Source organism: Numida meleagris, chromosome 7 (assembly GCF_002078875.1).
Source record: "Numida meleagris isolate 19003 breed g44 Domestic line chromosome 7, NumMel1.0, whole genome shotgun sequence".
NCBI classification, from domain to species: domain Eukaryota; kingdom Metazoa; phylum Chordata; class Aves; order Galliformes; family Numididae; genus Numida; species Numida meleagris.
In genome coordinates, this window is record NC_034415.1 from 28,758,055 (window position 1) to 28,771,963 (window position 13,909).

Below are 13,909 nucleotides of genomic sequence, written 5' to 3' on the forward strand. Positions count from 1 at the left end.
CGTCACAGCGCTTTTATCTTGCATTCACCCTCCTGCAAATGGCTGCAGCTCTCTTAAATGAGGGCTCCTGGCCTCGGGGAGCCTCAGCTGGCACGCACTGATTTCAAAGGGCTGACATCAGCAGCGGGCACGTCCTCCTGCCTTGTCCTGGCCGTGCGGCACCGCGAGCATCGCTGTGCTGTGCTGCGCTGTGCTCCGAGGGGCACAGGGCCACGAGTAACAGCGGAGCTGCTGCTGGGGCTGCAAGGTGAGGCTCAAACCGGGTGTGCGTCTGCAGGACTCTGCCTGACTTTCTGGAGCCATCATCGGGGACGTCCCCCCACGCGCAGCAGTGGGAAGCTGGAGACAGCTCGTGAGGTATGGTCGCTGCTGTCATCAAAGGATGATCCAATTTCTGGAGGCCTAATTTGGTTCAGATGGCTCCTGCTGTTACTTCAGAGCACGTGGAACAGGAAAGCTGCCTGCGGGAGGATGGCGTTTTCTCCCACAGCCCTGCAGCTGGCTCTGCCACTGTCACCCAGCGTAGGGCCAGGCGCACCCACGGGTGCATGGTGCTCACTGGGCTGGGGTTTGTTCCACTTAACAGTGCAAGTATTGTGTTTGCTGTCAGAGCTTGGGCAGAGGGAAACGTGGAATCAGAGAATCACTAAGGTTGGAAAAGACCTCTTAAGATCACCGGGTCCAACCGCCAACCTGTCCCCACCGTGCCCACCAACCACGTCCCTAAACGGAAGGGAGCCCCAGGCCCACTGCCCAGTTTTGCCTTTGTTCCCCTAGGGGCAGGAGCCCTGCGCCAGCTGCACATCCCCTCCCTGTGCAGGTGCATGCTGGAGCATGTTCTGCAGCCGTGCCCAAGCTCTCCAAGCGTGCTAGATTCATTCCCAAAGAAGCGAGGTTGCTGCTTGCCCCGTGGCAGAGCAGTTGGCATCCCTTGGTGCAGCAACCTGCTCTTCCTTTGCAGTCAGATCGATTTAGCAAAGGAATCGGTGCACAGGGTTGCACATGACATCAGTCTGTGTGCGCTGTTTTTTCATGTCATTCAGTAAATCCTGCTTTTACGTGCCCACATTGCTCAGATGGCAGATTGCACCAAACCCTACAAAGCACGAGGGTGATTGCGTGGAAAACCCAACTGGTGCAACTTTGCTGGGCAGCCCGAACTGGTGGGGGCACCCAGCCCCCTGCGGGGGTGGAACTGGATGGGCATGGAAGTCCCTTCCAACCCCAGCATTCTATGGCTGTGTGGTTCTGTGAGTCCTTCAGCACGTGCTTGCCATCGGTGTGGGAGGGTTTGCACGTGGCTGGCTGGGCTTGTGACCCCAACAACGCGTCACTGGGGGAACAGCGGGCTTGGAGCTCTCCCATGTCCCAGCAGCACCGTCCTGCACCATTTGTGTGAGTTTTGCCCACCCTGGGTCTGTGTGGGCAGCAAATGGGAGGTGGCATTGGCTGCCCACTGCTGTCCTCGTGTGCTGGAGGGACGGGAGGAGGACCTCCCTGACTGCATCATGGAGTCATGGTGAAGATGGTTGTCCTTGGTGCACGAGAGATGGGAGCTTGGGGTCGGGGCTGTGCCACCCCAGCACAGCTCAGATCTATTTATCGTTATTGCCAAGGGGAGTGCGTGCAATGCAGGATTCCCATCCAGGTGGTGCTAAGATATTGTCGGATGCAAACCTGAGCGCTGGCCATGCTGCATTTAGCGGCTGTATTTAACGTGGGAAGTGCAGCTCAGAGTGCAAGAAATGCTTTTTTTTTCTGATAAGAAGCCAGCATAGGTGCTGGTGTGTGCCAGAATCACCCTGAGCTGCTGTGGCTCGGGGCAAAAGGCAAAAAAGGTCCCTCCAGAGCTCTGAGACGGGCAGTGACGTTTCTGCCATCGGGGATGCCAGGCTGGGACCGGTGTCACTCAGCAGCACGGGCTGTTCCTGGGCTCCAGCAGCAGCAAGGCTGCAACACAGTGCCTGGGTTGAGCTTATCACAGCAACATCATGATAAATCACAGGATTTGGGTTGGGAAGATGTCCTAGCGAGAGAGAGAGGGGATTTATTAAAATCATGCTTTGTGATTGCGCAGTGAAATTGCAGGTGCTGGGTTATCGCTGGTTTGTGGTTTTCTCATTGAGAAGCGCTCCCAGTTTTGTAAAGGTGCATTTTGCTGCACTGCTGCATTTTGCCTCTTTACCACGCAGGGAAAAAACCAGCAATCTCACGCGTGGTGTCAGCAGTCGCGCTTTGAGAAACCCCTCCGAACACTCGCCTGGCAGCCCTCTGCAATGAAGACTGAGGGAAAAAAAAAAGCACAAAAAGCAGAACGAAGGGCTGCGTGCTGCGCCTTGCTTGAGTGCACGCCGCTTCCTCCATCTTACCCCGCTGCCAAAGATGGCTGTGGGGCCGCACTGTGGGGCTGCGGGCTGTGCAGGGCCCCCCACCACCCCCCCGGAGCCATCCACCCACCCGCCCCTCGGCGATCACCCACCGCGGCGCGGAGCCTCCCCGAGCAGCCCCGCGGTCGGGATTCTCTGCGAGAGAACCCACCCACGCCGCAGAGATGCGGGGCCGGGCTGGGCTCTGTCAGCGTGCGGCGTTCACCGCGTTCCGGGGGCTGGGGGTGGGGGGTGCGGGGGCTCAGCGCCCGCTGATCGCTGCCGGCTGCCGGCGCTCCCATCATCTCGCCGGTGACGTCTCCGTAAGGACCTGAGCGAGGGCTGCGGCGCGGGGTGTTCCAAAATGCCTGAAGCCAACTCTTTGTTGTCCGTGTCTTGGGGTTACATTAAGGTGGGTTGGATCCTGCCGGGTCCTCGGAGCCTGTTTTTGCGCTGCGTTCCGCGGGTGAAGCCCCCGGGAGGGAATGGGGCTGTTTGAACAGTGTGTGTGTGTGCATGCAGTGGACGTGGATGCGAGTTGCTTCTCCCCTTCGGGAATTTGGTTCTGCAGGGGAGAATGATGCCGCGGCGAAAGCGTGCCATTAGCAAATGCAGAGGGGCAGCTGGGCGCAGCTGGGCGAGCGCTGCGTCTCGCTGCAGTGATGCAGGCAGACCTGAGATGTGTGGCATCTTTGCTTTTCTCTCCGGAACGGGTGCAGCCGCGTCTCAAAATGGAGCAAACTTATGTAATGGAGCTGAGAACAAAAGGAGGTGGAATCAGAAACCAGAACCAGACGTGGGTCTCTCGGAGAGGTTACCTGAGGCATCTCGTTTCTGGCAGCGAAAATAATATCGGTCTGCGGAGGAAATTCCTTTTGCAGTTTTTGCATACTGAGGAGAAGTACGTAGCCGCGGTGGTGCTGCGGGGTATCTCGGTGAAGCTGAGTGGCTCTGATTCCGTTCCAAACCTCTCCGTAATGTTATTTTTCACCTCTTGCTTGCCCTCTCGCTTGCCGTAGAGTTGAAGCCATGTGAAAGCATTCAGAAAAATTCCCATTCCTATCTGTGTGTTTCTCCCTCCCTCCAGTTCAAGAGGATGCTGAACCGCGAGCTGACGCACCTCTCGGAGATGAGCCGCTCCGGCAACCAGGTGTCCGAGTACATCTCCAACACCTTCCTGGGTAAGCAATGCCCGGGCCCTGGCCCCCTGGGGCAGCCCCTGCCTCTGCCTCCACTCGCAGCTGCATCTCAGCGCGCAGCCTTACTGAAAGGCTTGGATTTTCTGCTTTCCAAACGGAGATGGGGAGGAGAAGGACGCAGCGCTTGCCTGGTGCTCTGCACGGAGGGATTCCCTTTCCAAATGGCAAGGTCTTTCTGGTTGGGCTGAGCCGAGCTGCTGTCGGCAGTGTTTGCTGTTGTGCAGTGTTTGCTTTTTGTGTTGACCTTACGTGAAGGACGGAGCCACCCGAGCCCGGCTGCACGCACTCGGCTTTGCACCTTCTGCCTCATAAAACTGCATCTCCCCCTCAGAGCCAGGGGCTCGCACGGGCAAGGTCAGCCCAGAGGTGTTGTTACTCTGTGCTTACGTGCTCATTTTGCACTGGAAATCAGAGCCCAGCCTCAAAGATACGCACAGCGTTTTGCGTGACATTCCTTTTGTAGGAGCTCCCAGGACATCCAGCACGCATGAATTAAACGTTTAAGTGTTCTGAGAAGTGTTTACTTCCTCTGTGTTTACAAAGCCCATCTTTTACAAAAAATACAGTTTACTGTGATGTCAAACAGCACCCAAATAGGTGCTCAGTTGCTCCTAAGCAGCCGCTCTGCTCTGGGCCCCCCCTGCAAAGTGCCCAGTTCCATTGGCCTGGAAGCCGCAGCCACGTGCTCAGGGAGGTGGCACCCCACGGTCATCATGGCCCAGAAGCGTTCCCTCTGTGACACACCATTATTTCCATTAAGGGATTTTAAAGTGATTTCAATAGCCAGTTGCAACTGGAACTGCCGCGTGCATTTAGGGCGCATCACATCATGAATAATCCATGTAAAAGTCTGGAGCTGCTTTGCGGGAATCCATTGCTTCTCTCCTATCGCTCAGCTTAACTGTGACATCCAGAGCAGGAATTAATACAGGGAAGAAAAGCAAGGCGGCCTTGCTGCCAGCAGCAGGGCACTTCCAGATGCGCTGCTGCAGAAATACCTGGAGCAGCCTGAGGCTGGACCTGATATCATGCCCATAAAGCACACGTACACCCAAGCTAGTAGGGAGAGAAACTATTAGAGCTTTCAGAAGGGTCTTAAAGCTCCTTTAGGAAGTCGTGCTGTCACTTTTTTATGAATTTGCTTTTTTTTTTTCATAAAACTTGGCTTAAAAATGAAAGGAACGCACAACGTAGAAGAGGTCGATCCGAAAAGGAGAAACTGTAGAAACATAGCATGGCTTGGGTTGGAAGAGACCTTGGAAATGTATCCAGACAGCGTTTGTGAGATGGAGATTGCTCGTGGATGCTAAAACCAGATGGCATATTACTGTTCAGTCCCTTGGCTTCATTAAAGGAGCTGAGCAAGGCAGCAGTGGGGTAGCCCCATGGCTGTCACTTGGTCATTGAGAGTGCTCACAGCAGCCTTAGGTCTGCAGCAAGGCCAGGGCTGGGAGAGGTTGGGTTTGTCACTGGGCCCCGCCATGGGCATGGGCAGGAGCTCAACCTCTGCAGAACAGTGCCACGGGTGCAGAAATCCACATGTGCCCTTTGGTGACCTGCTAGCTAACCATGAGGCATTATGGAAACACTAATTAAAGGTTTAAGGGTAATTACCCTATTTTCCTAAGTGTTACTTTGCGCTGAGCATTGAATAGCAATATCCTTCTCTACGGATTTTCCCTAGTCTGTGCTCCTCAGGTTCTCCCCTGTGCTGCTCGTAAGGGTGTTGTGTACATCAAAAGGATTCTTCTCGGAATTCACAAAGTTCCAGGGGAGGGCCAGGTTGGATGTTAGGAGAAATCTCTTCTCCAAGGAGCGCTCAGCGCTGCACAGGCTGCCCAGGGGGTGGGGGGTCACCGTCCCTGGGGGTGTTCCAGAGCCGTGGGGATGTGGCACTGAGGGACGTGGGCAGTGGGCATTGGGGGGGGGGGGGGGGTGGGGTGGGGGGGGGGGGGGGGCTGAGGCTGGGCTTGGGGATCTCAGAGGGCTTTTCCTTTAATGATGCTGTGATGCAATGATTCTGTGTTAATGATCAAAGTAAAGCTTGATGTGAGGGGCTACACTGGGTGCTCACACAGTGTTCCTGCAGGTGATGCTGATTTCTTTCACCTCTCTTTGTTACAGACAAGCAGAATGACGTGGAGATTCCTTCTCCCACACAGAAAGACAGAGAGAAGAAGAAAAAGCAGCAGCTCATGACCCAGATCAGTGGAGTGAAAAAATTAATGCATAGTTCAAGCTTAAATAATACCAGCATCTCGCGGTTTGGTGTGAAAACAGAAAAGGAAGACCATCTGGCCAAGGTACAGCAGGTCGTTATGGTTCATGGAGAATTGAAGTCATCTCGGAGCTGGGGCTGGGTTGGCTGCGCTGTTGGCTTCTATTGGGACCACATCCCTGGAGTGGTGCAGCCATGGCCATGCTGGGGTTCATAGGACCAGACCCTGACGGTGTATTTTCACGTTGATAAATTCCTTGAAAACGTCACTCAAATAATGAAAACAAAGTGAGACAGGCTGAGTAGAGTAATGGTCTCGGGAACGTATAACAGCGCAGTGTGCCACAGAGCAGCAGTGGGGCCTTTGTCTCCATCGTCCCATTCCTCTTGCTACCTGGGTCACAAATAATTCCCCTGGCACGGGGACGCGTGGCCTCCTCGTACAGGTGCTCTGACATCAGCACTTCGCAGCTGCCCTGTGCTCCTGTACTTCAGTCATGACTGGTGCTTATGTGCTGGCTTGATTACCGCAGGGAGCAAGGAAATGTCTCGAGAAACATTTTAACTCTTCTCTTTGCGTCTTTTCCAAAGGAGCTGGAAGACCTGAATAAGTGGGGTCTGAACATATTCAACGTTGCCAGGTATTCCCACAACAGGCCGCTCACCTGCATCATGTACGCCATATTTCAGGTGCGTGGCCTTCTATCACAGCTTTCTTTCAATGCCCGCCCGCTCCCCGTTACGCTGCCTTGTGCACTGTGGCATCCCTGTTTAAGATACACATGTTCTCTTAACATCTCTTGTGCAGGAGCGAGACCTACTGAAGACGTTCAAGATCTCCTCGGACACCTTTGTGACGTACATGATGACACTGGAAGACCACTACCATTCGGACGTGGCGTACCACAACAGCCTGCACGCTGCCGACGTCGCCCAGTCCACCCATGTTCTTCTCTCCACCCCTGCCCTGGACGTGAGTACTGCTTTGAGCTCAGCTCTGTGCCGGGCAATGCTTCAGCCACAGCTCTATGTGTAATCTCTATTCCGTCTCGAGGAGCGCGTGCTGCACCTCAACCTCCCTTCTGAGCAAATGCCTTTCTTACAAATCCCCGTTTTCTCCCTAGGCCGTCTTCACCGACCTGGAAATCCTCGCTGCGATTTTTGCAGCCGCGATTCACGACGTGGATCACCCCGGTGTCTCCAACCAGTTTCTGATCAACACAAGTGAGTTTTGTTTCAAACACCGTCAACGGTTTCATCTGCAAACTCGGAGTGCGTTTTCCATTACGGCGAGGGCTGAGTTGTGACTTTCAGACCGCGTTGCTTTCTCAAAACGCTGTGCAGCAAATGAGTTCTATGTCTTGAAGTGGAGCGGCAATAAAAATCAGATTCCTATCAAAACCCCGATTGGGGGTTGGACTCGATGATCTCTAGAGGTCCCTTCCAACCCCTACAATTCTGTGAAAACAAAGGAAGCTATTGTAGTACAATTTGCAAAGTGGCCTTGAATCTTGTGATTATCACTTGATAAGGCATAATAAATCTTCCAAATTTCATCATCAACAGGAGATTAGTAATGCTGTTGCCGTTGACAACAATAAAGCTAAATATTGTGGTTCGTGATGTATTCTGCAACAGGCTAAGCATGTGTTTTGGTTCCAAAAGATGGGCATTGTTCTTTTTTGGAAAGCCTGTGTGCAGGACCCGTGCTTTCTGCTGTCAGTGCTTCCAAAGCCTGTAACTAAGTCAGCTGGATGCTGTTTGGTTCACTAGCACCAAGCAAAGGGCTGTTGATGTTCTACATGTATGTGCTCAGAGCCACCTGCTCTTGGCTTACGTGAAACAAAAAAGGAAACTTCTCCATTTGCCGCACGCAGGCAGACGCTGCAGTGCCCAGTGCTCGCTGTGGGCGTCCCACACTGCACGCACTGAGTCCCACGTTTGCGTTCCTTTGGTAGATTCCGAGCTGGCGCTGATGTACAACGACGAGTCCGTCCTGGAGAACCACCACCTGGCAGTGGGCTTCAAGCTGCTGCAGGAGGAGCACTGCGACATCTTCCAGAACCTGACCAAGAAGCAGCGGCAGACGCTCAGGAAGATGGTGATCGATATGGTAGGGCCCCTGCGCGCGCTGCCGCTCTGAAACGCCGGCTCCTCCGCCTGGCCGCCCTCGCTGAGCTCACGTTTTCTCTTCCATAAGGTGTTAGCAACAGATATGTCCAAGCACATGAGCCTGCTGGCGGATCTGAAGACGATGGTGGAAACCAAGAAGGTGACCAGTTCGGGAGTCCTCCTGCTGGACAACTACACGGACAGGATACAGGTACGGCGCAGAGCTCCTGCAGGACAGAAGTACCTTGCCTATCTTGTTCAGTACCACATTCCTGTTCTTGCTGTACACAGCAAAGAGGCTGACCCAGATTTTCAACCATTGTGCAGGAACTGTAGGCCTCCTATTTTCTTGTGCTCTGCACCACAAACAAATGGGTACGGGGGTTCTCGTGTCTTTTAGGCAGAAGGGATTACCTGTTTAACTCTTGGAGCAAGCAGCTGCAAGCATGCATGTCCCTCTGAGGTTGATCTATATGGCTGAGTGTTTGAGGGCTCATGGATTTCCTTGCTGCTTTGTCCTCTTTTGTCCTAACAGGGAAGTATAGTAAGATTGCAGGAACTCAATTTGTAACTCCATAGCTAAAGCAGCTCTTACGCTGGGTTGAAGTTAATGATGCACGCTGCCCTCTCTAGAGTCTAATCCTTGCCTTACAGACATGAGAAGGCAGCGCTGGGAGGGGTTACGTGGTTTATGTGTAGGATGAGGTATGTTGCCTTCTCCCCACTTTGCTGGCCGGCTTAGAACAGACTCGCAGGAAAACCCTCTCACTTTCCTGCTGATGTTAGAGCAGCTCCCCGCACTGAGTCCCCATGGCCACAGTTAGTCAGGCACACGGCTGTGTGCGTGGAAGGGATGTTACTCATTGACTAAAGCAGCAGCATTTAACCATATGAGGGCCTGAAAATACCCTTTGAATAGCGGGAAGCACCTGCATTCAACAACAAACCTCTGTGATGTCACCGGTGCTGCTGCTGCACCCGGTGTAAGCGCTGAGACATCTGGAACACGCAGAGCGCAGTGCACCTCTGCAGCAGCAAGTCCCATGCACAGCCACCGTAGGATGCTAACACTTCTGTACCAAATTGCATAATCAAAGAGCCTCGTGGTTAAATGTTCTGAATTGAGCAAGCAGATACAGCTTGAAGCCATCCTCTTTTTTCCGCTGGATTTTACGAGTTTTCTGATGAATGTTAATTGCAGGTTCTCCGAAACATGGTACATTGCGCAGACTTGAGTAATCCCACAAAGTCCCTGGAGCTGTACCGGCAGTGGACGGACAGAATCATGGAGGAGTTCTTCCAGCAGGGAGACAAAGAGCGGGAAAGGGGAATGGAAATCAGCCCGATGTGCGACAAACACACCGCGTCGGTGGAAAAATCACAGGTACTTGGCCCGGAGCCGCGCGCCGGCATCGCCTCAGCTCGTGTTTTTAAAGCAGAGACAAAGCTCAGTCTGCTTTCCCTAATACAGCCAGGCAAATGGCCAGCTGTTGGGAGGGTTGGTTCTGATTGACCCTGATGTGCGGCTGTGCCTGGAGCTCCTGCAGCCCTGCAGCCTGGCCGTGGGCTCCCTACTCACTCCTTGGCGTCCCCACAATCCCCACACGTGTGCTTATCTTGCCCTGTTTGTGTCCCAGTTTCCAGAGTGAGCTGTTTTCCTTTTGTTCCCCAGGCTGAAAGCGTGTGATCCTTGGGTCTCCACACCCTACATCCTCCTTATCAGCTCTTAATTAGCACCTCCTAATCCTACTGGTACTGCACCCCACATCAGAAATGCATGGCAATGCCAGTCCCTCTAATGGCAGAGATACAAGCGGCCCCAAGGGGAGCTTCACCCAGCACACTAACAAAGCCCAAATTTTGGTTGCTTGTCAGCCTCATGTAGAACAGTTTTGCAGTGCATGAGTCGGCCAGTTCAGCTCAGTGGAGTCTCTGTATCATGAAGTCCAAGTACAGGTATTTAAGTCAGTGCAGGTCTTAAAAAGAACTTGGGTTTTTCTTGTGTTTTGGGATCCCCTGGTTCATCCCTGGTTCTGATTCATAGCTCAGACAATTTCAAAGGCAACTTAGTTCTGACCTGCATAGCACAGGCCACAATGTTCCACCTGGTTAGGCAGAAACGGAGCCGGTGATTTATGCTGGCCAGAACATACTCCAGTCTTCAAATAGTGGTGTCCCGGTTGTTGTTTTGGAAGGACTTGAGCAAGCCATCGTCAAGGTTTTTCAGCTTGAATAAGTAACGAAATTGAAGATAATTATTTCCAAATGTCCTCTTGGGCTAAGCCAGGCGGTTTCAAAATTATTCACTCAACCGCATGGTGATTTTGTTGGAAAAATCTGTCTTATTTGTTAACCTAACAAGAAACGAATCCTTCAGCCAGGCCTGGCCAGAAAATGCCCATGTGCTCCACGTGTGAGCTCCAGTTAATTTTGTGGTTCACACACACCCTTCGCAGAGGTTTCAAAATGGCATTTTTGCTTTGCGAAAGGGATTGCACGAAATGGCCACCACCGAAATACCAGCTAAGGGCGAAGGAGAAGGGGAAGCGGCATTTCCATCCCAGGGTGGAACGCAGAACCCAAGGGCAGGCAGCATGCGAGCGTGGCCAAGCTCCGGTGTTCCCTCTCTACATCAAAACTCCTTAGGATCAGGCTGGCTGGCTGCTCTGCCATAGGAGCTGTCTGTGTATGGCAGCGATGGCTGTGTGCAAGGCAGCCGGTTCCGAGTGGCCATGGGCTCACCGGTCAGGATCTTTGTCACTCGAAAAGTGCTGCGGAACTCATGTGCTGCAGGAAATTTTCATCACCTTCTCGTTTAAGCTGCCTCCCCAGTATGTTACAATTGAATGTTAATGGTTCTATTGACATCCTGTTGTGTCTGAAGGAGGCATGTGCGATTTCCAAAGCAAACATCTGCGCATTGAGCCTGGCCCCTCTGAGAGCCATTTTCCTGCTGCGCAGAAACGTCGTCCAGCAGTGAGGAGAGAAGTGACACGCTCTGCCAAGACGGAAGAATTTCAATCCTCTTTATGGCCATTCAGTTTTCTCCATCCTGGACGTACGTCCTCTTAGTCAGACAATTGAAACACGATGGAGCTCAGCGCCTACGCGCCTGCGAGCGGATGGGCTGACGGCCGCGCCGCTTCCACCCCAGCACGTCAGCACCTGGGGCTCGGGCAGCCCGCCTAGGTGCAGGAGCAGAACTCCTCGGGCTGCTTTCCCTGCTCCCTGCACTCTTTCCAAAATGAAGGGAAAGGAAAGGAAATCTCCACCAGGCTGGACCGACCAATGGTCGTTAGGTGTCATTTCTGCAGGGACCTTGGGGATGTTCCGCCTTTGGAGCGGTAACTTGCCCTGTCCTCTGCACAGCAGTGATCAATTTGCTGGGCAGGAGGAGGCACCCACGGGGACATTCAGAATCTTTCAGCCAGGGACAGGTGCAGCAGCTTCATCTCAGAGTTCCCAATGGCTCCTGCTTTCTGTCCACCTTTCACACAGAGCTTGGTTCTGGGCAAGCATCGATCAGATCAGCACTGATCAGATCCGCCTCAGCCTTCTCCTCCCCAGGCGCACACCCCCACAGCTCTCAGCCTGTCCCCATCAGGAGGTGCTCCATGCCCCCACCATCTCTGCACCCTCCACTGGGCTCTCCAGCAGTTCCCTGTCTGCCCTGAACTGGGCAGCCCCACACTGGGCTCAGTGCTCCAGCTGTGCCCTCCCCAGGGCAGAGCAGAGGGGAGGAGCACCTCCCTCACCTGCTGGCCACGCTCTGGGCAGTGCACCCAAAGTCCCAGTGGTCCTCTTGGCCACCAGGGCATGCTGCTGCCTCATGGCCAACTGGTGGCCAACCAGGACCCCCAGGTCCTTCTCCACAGAGCTCCTCTCCAGCAGCTCAGCCCCCGACCTGTCCTGATGCATGCTGTTTTTCCTCCCCAGGTGTAGGACTCTTAACTGTTCAGATTTGTGGTTTGGAGAGCTTGCTCCTAGGTGGGCGTTTAGCGCATACACTCGTGCATTAATAACATTTCAACTTCTTAGACAGCCATCTCCTCACCGCCCTTCCCTTCCCTAAGCGCGTTCTCGTGTTTTCACAGGTTGGGTTCATTGACTACATCGTGCACCCGCTGTGGGAGACGTGGGCTGACCTGGTGCAGCCCGACGCGCAGGACATCCTGGACACGCTGGAGGACAACAGGAACTGGTACCAGAGCATGATCCCGCAGAGCCCCTCGCCCCCGCTGGAGGAGCGGGGCCGGGACTGCCCCGGCATGATGGAGAAGTTCCAGTTCGAGCTGACCCTGGAGGAGGAGGATTCGGACGGGCCCGAGAAGGAAGGCGAGAGCCTCGGCTACTTCCGCAGCGCGAAGATGCTGTGCGCGGGCAGCCCGGGGGAGGAGGACGTGCAGAGGGAGGCGAACATAGAAATTGTGACAGAGGACACGTCTCCCGTGGACACATAATGCCCCGTGCCCGCGTCGGTGGATTTGAAACGCCTCACGAGCGTGCAAGCGGTCTGGTGGGACTCGCCTGCAGCCTGGGCCTGACGTTGGCCGACGGATCTCCGGGTCCGTGGGGCCGAGTCAGGGCTCCGGCCGCGTGCTGAACAATTGCTCAGGAAACGCCGCGAGTGACGCCGGGGTGGCCTTGTCAGCTGCGGGCGCCGTCGCCGAGCGGCCCACGACGCACAGCCGAGAGATTGCGTCCCGTCAGCTCGGGGCTCCTGCCCGCTGGGCTGATAGAAACTACTGATCCATAACTCCGCGTGTAGAACCCGCCCGCCCCACCGCCTGTCTGCAGACCTGTGTGCCTTCTTTGTAAACGCCCTCATGTCTTTTCGAGATCTGTTCCATCCACGGAGTTCAGCGTAAGCAGCAGCACCGAGTGTTCGGGAACCGACGGATCCTTTTTGATTCTTCCTGTTACGAGAAGCAGTCTTCCTTTTTTTCCACGGGCAATACCTGTCACTTTATCGCGGTTGATCACTTTTCCAGACTAAGAGAAGGGATTCCCTCCGTTCTGCATTACGGCACTTTCGATTCGTCTTCTGGAGGCCCCGGCCGCCCCGTTCCAGCCCCCACGTTGCCTGCCCCGCTGCCCAGGGTGGCCGTGCCACGCTCAGCCCTTCGTGTTCCGCCTCCCCTAGGGTTAGCTCCGCCGTCCTCCTCCTCCCGCACTGCCTTGAGCTCTAACACCTCCATTACTGTTTATAACAGTGTATTTATTACGTAATGTATATACTGTAATGTTTTGTAAGTTATTAATTTATATGAATTAGCATTGCCTTGTCGGCGGCGATGTTAATGGTGTAGAAGACTCGGAATAAGAGTTGCCTTTTTTTTTTTTTCTTGTTTTTTTTTTTCTTGTTTTTTCTTGTTTTTTTTTCTTGTTTTTTTTTTTTTCCTCCTCGTAACCTTTTGTATGGCATCAAGTACAAAACCTGAACACAGCCGAAGAGACATACGCAACCCAGGGGACGGGGCGGAGGTGTGGCCGCGTCCTGCCCCGGCCTCCCAACAACCCAATGTGAATCTCTATGACAAAAATGTGAACTGATGTAATAATTGTGCTGTGAAACTCCTCCTGACGTCGCTGTTCGGCACGGCGAGCGGCGGCGCTCGGTTTGTAACATACGTTTCGAGCTTCTGGTCCAACTCGTGACAACTAGTTAATGACAATAGCACAGTTGTGCATGATCAATGGGTGTGTATGTCTGTCGAACACTGCATTGTTCCAGGTGGTTATTTTCTTGTTTTCAAAAGTTTCACACAACGTATGTTATAGTATTATATATTGTGTTCAGATGCATTCTTAAGAGATTTTTATATGAAGTGAATAAATGAACGCATGACCCTGCCCCAGGGCTGCTCGCTGTGTTTGTTCGGTGAGGGTTGGGCTGCGGGTATGGCATGGGGCGATGGGGACGCAGCACAGGGCGGCCAAGACATGGTACAGGGTGGCTGGGACATGGCATGGGATGGCTGGGACATGGTACAGGGTGGCTGGGATATGGCATG

General features: G+C 53.8%; 1 protein-coding gene across 1 annotated transcript; it reads left to right on the forward strand.

Annotated features, from left to right (window-relative positions):
- PDE4B (phosphodiesterase 4B) lies at positions 2,629 to 13,749 on the forward strand. Its single transcript, XM_021404183.1, has 9 exons — positions 2,629 to 3,547; positions 5,690 to 5,868; positions 6,375 to 6,473; positions 6,592 to 6,756; positions 6,908 to 7,007; positions 7,742 to 7,896; positions 7,984 to 8,106; positions 9,097 to 9,279; positions 11,990 to 13,749. Exons 1-9 carry the CDS (start codon positions 3,463 to 3,465, stop codon positions 12,353 to 12,355), a joined length of 1,455 nt encoding a protein of 484 aa, XP_021259858.1. The 5' UTR covers positions 2,629 to 3,462; the 3' UTR covers positions 12,356 to 13,749.

What these genes read in the sequence shown, in the direction of transcription:
- PDE4B (XM_021404183.1), top strand. Translation starts at nt 3,463, where the DNA reads ATGCTGAACCGCGAGCTGACGCACCTCTCGGAGATGAGCCGCTCCGGC. An exon ending in CATCTCCAACACCTTCCTGG is followed by an intron (nt 3,548 to 5,689) that starts GTAAGCAATGCC and finishes TCTTTGTTACAG; the next exon opens with ACAAGCAGAATGACGTGGAG. An exon ending in ACTACACGGACAGGATACAG is followed by an intron (nt 8,107 to 9,096) that starts GTACGGCGCAGA and finishes TGTTAATTGCAG; the next exon opens with GTTCTCCGAAACATGGTACA.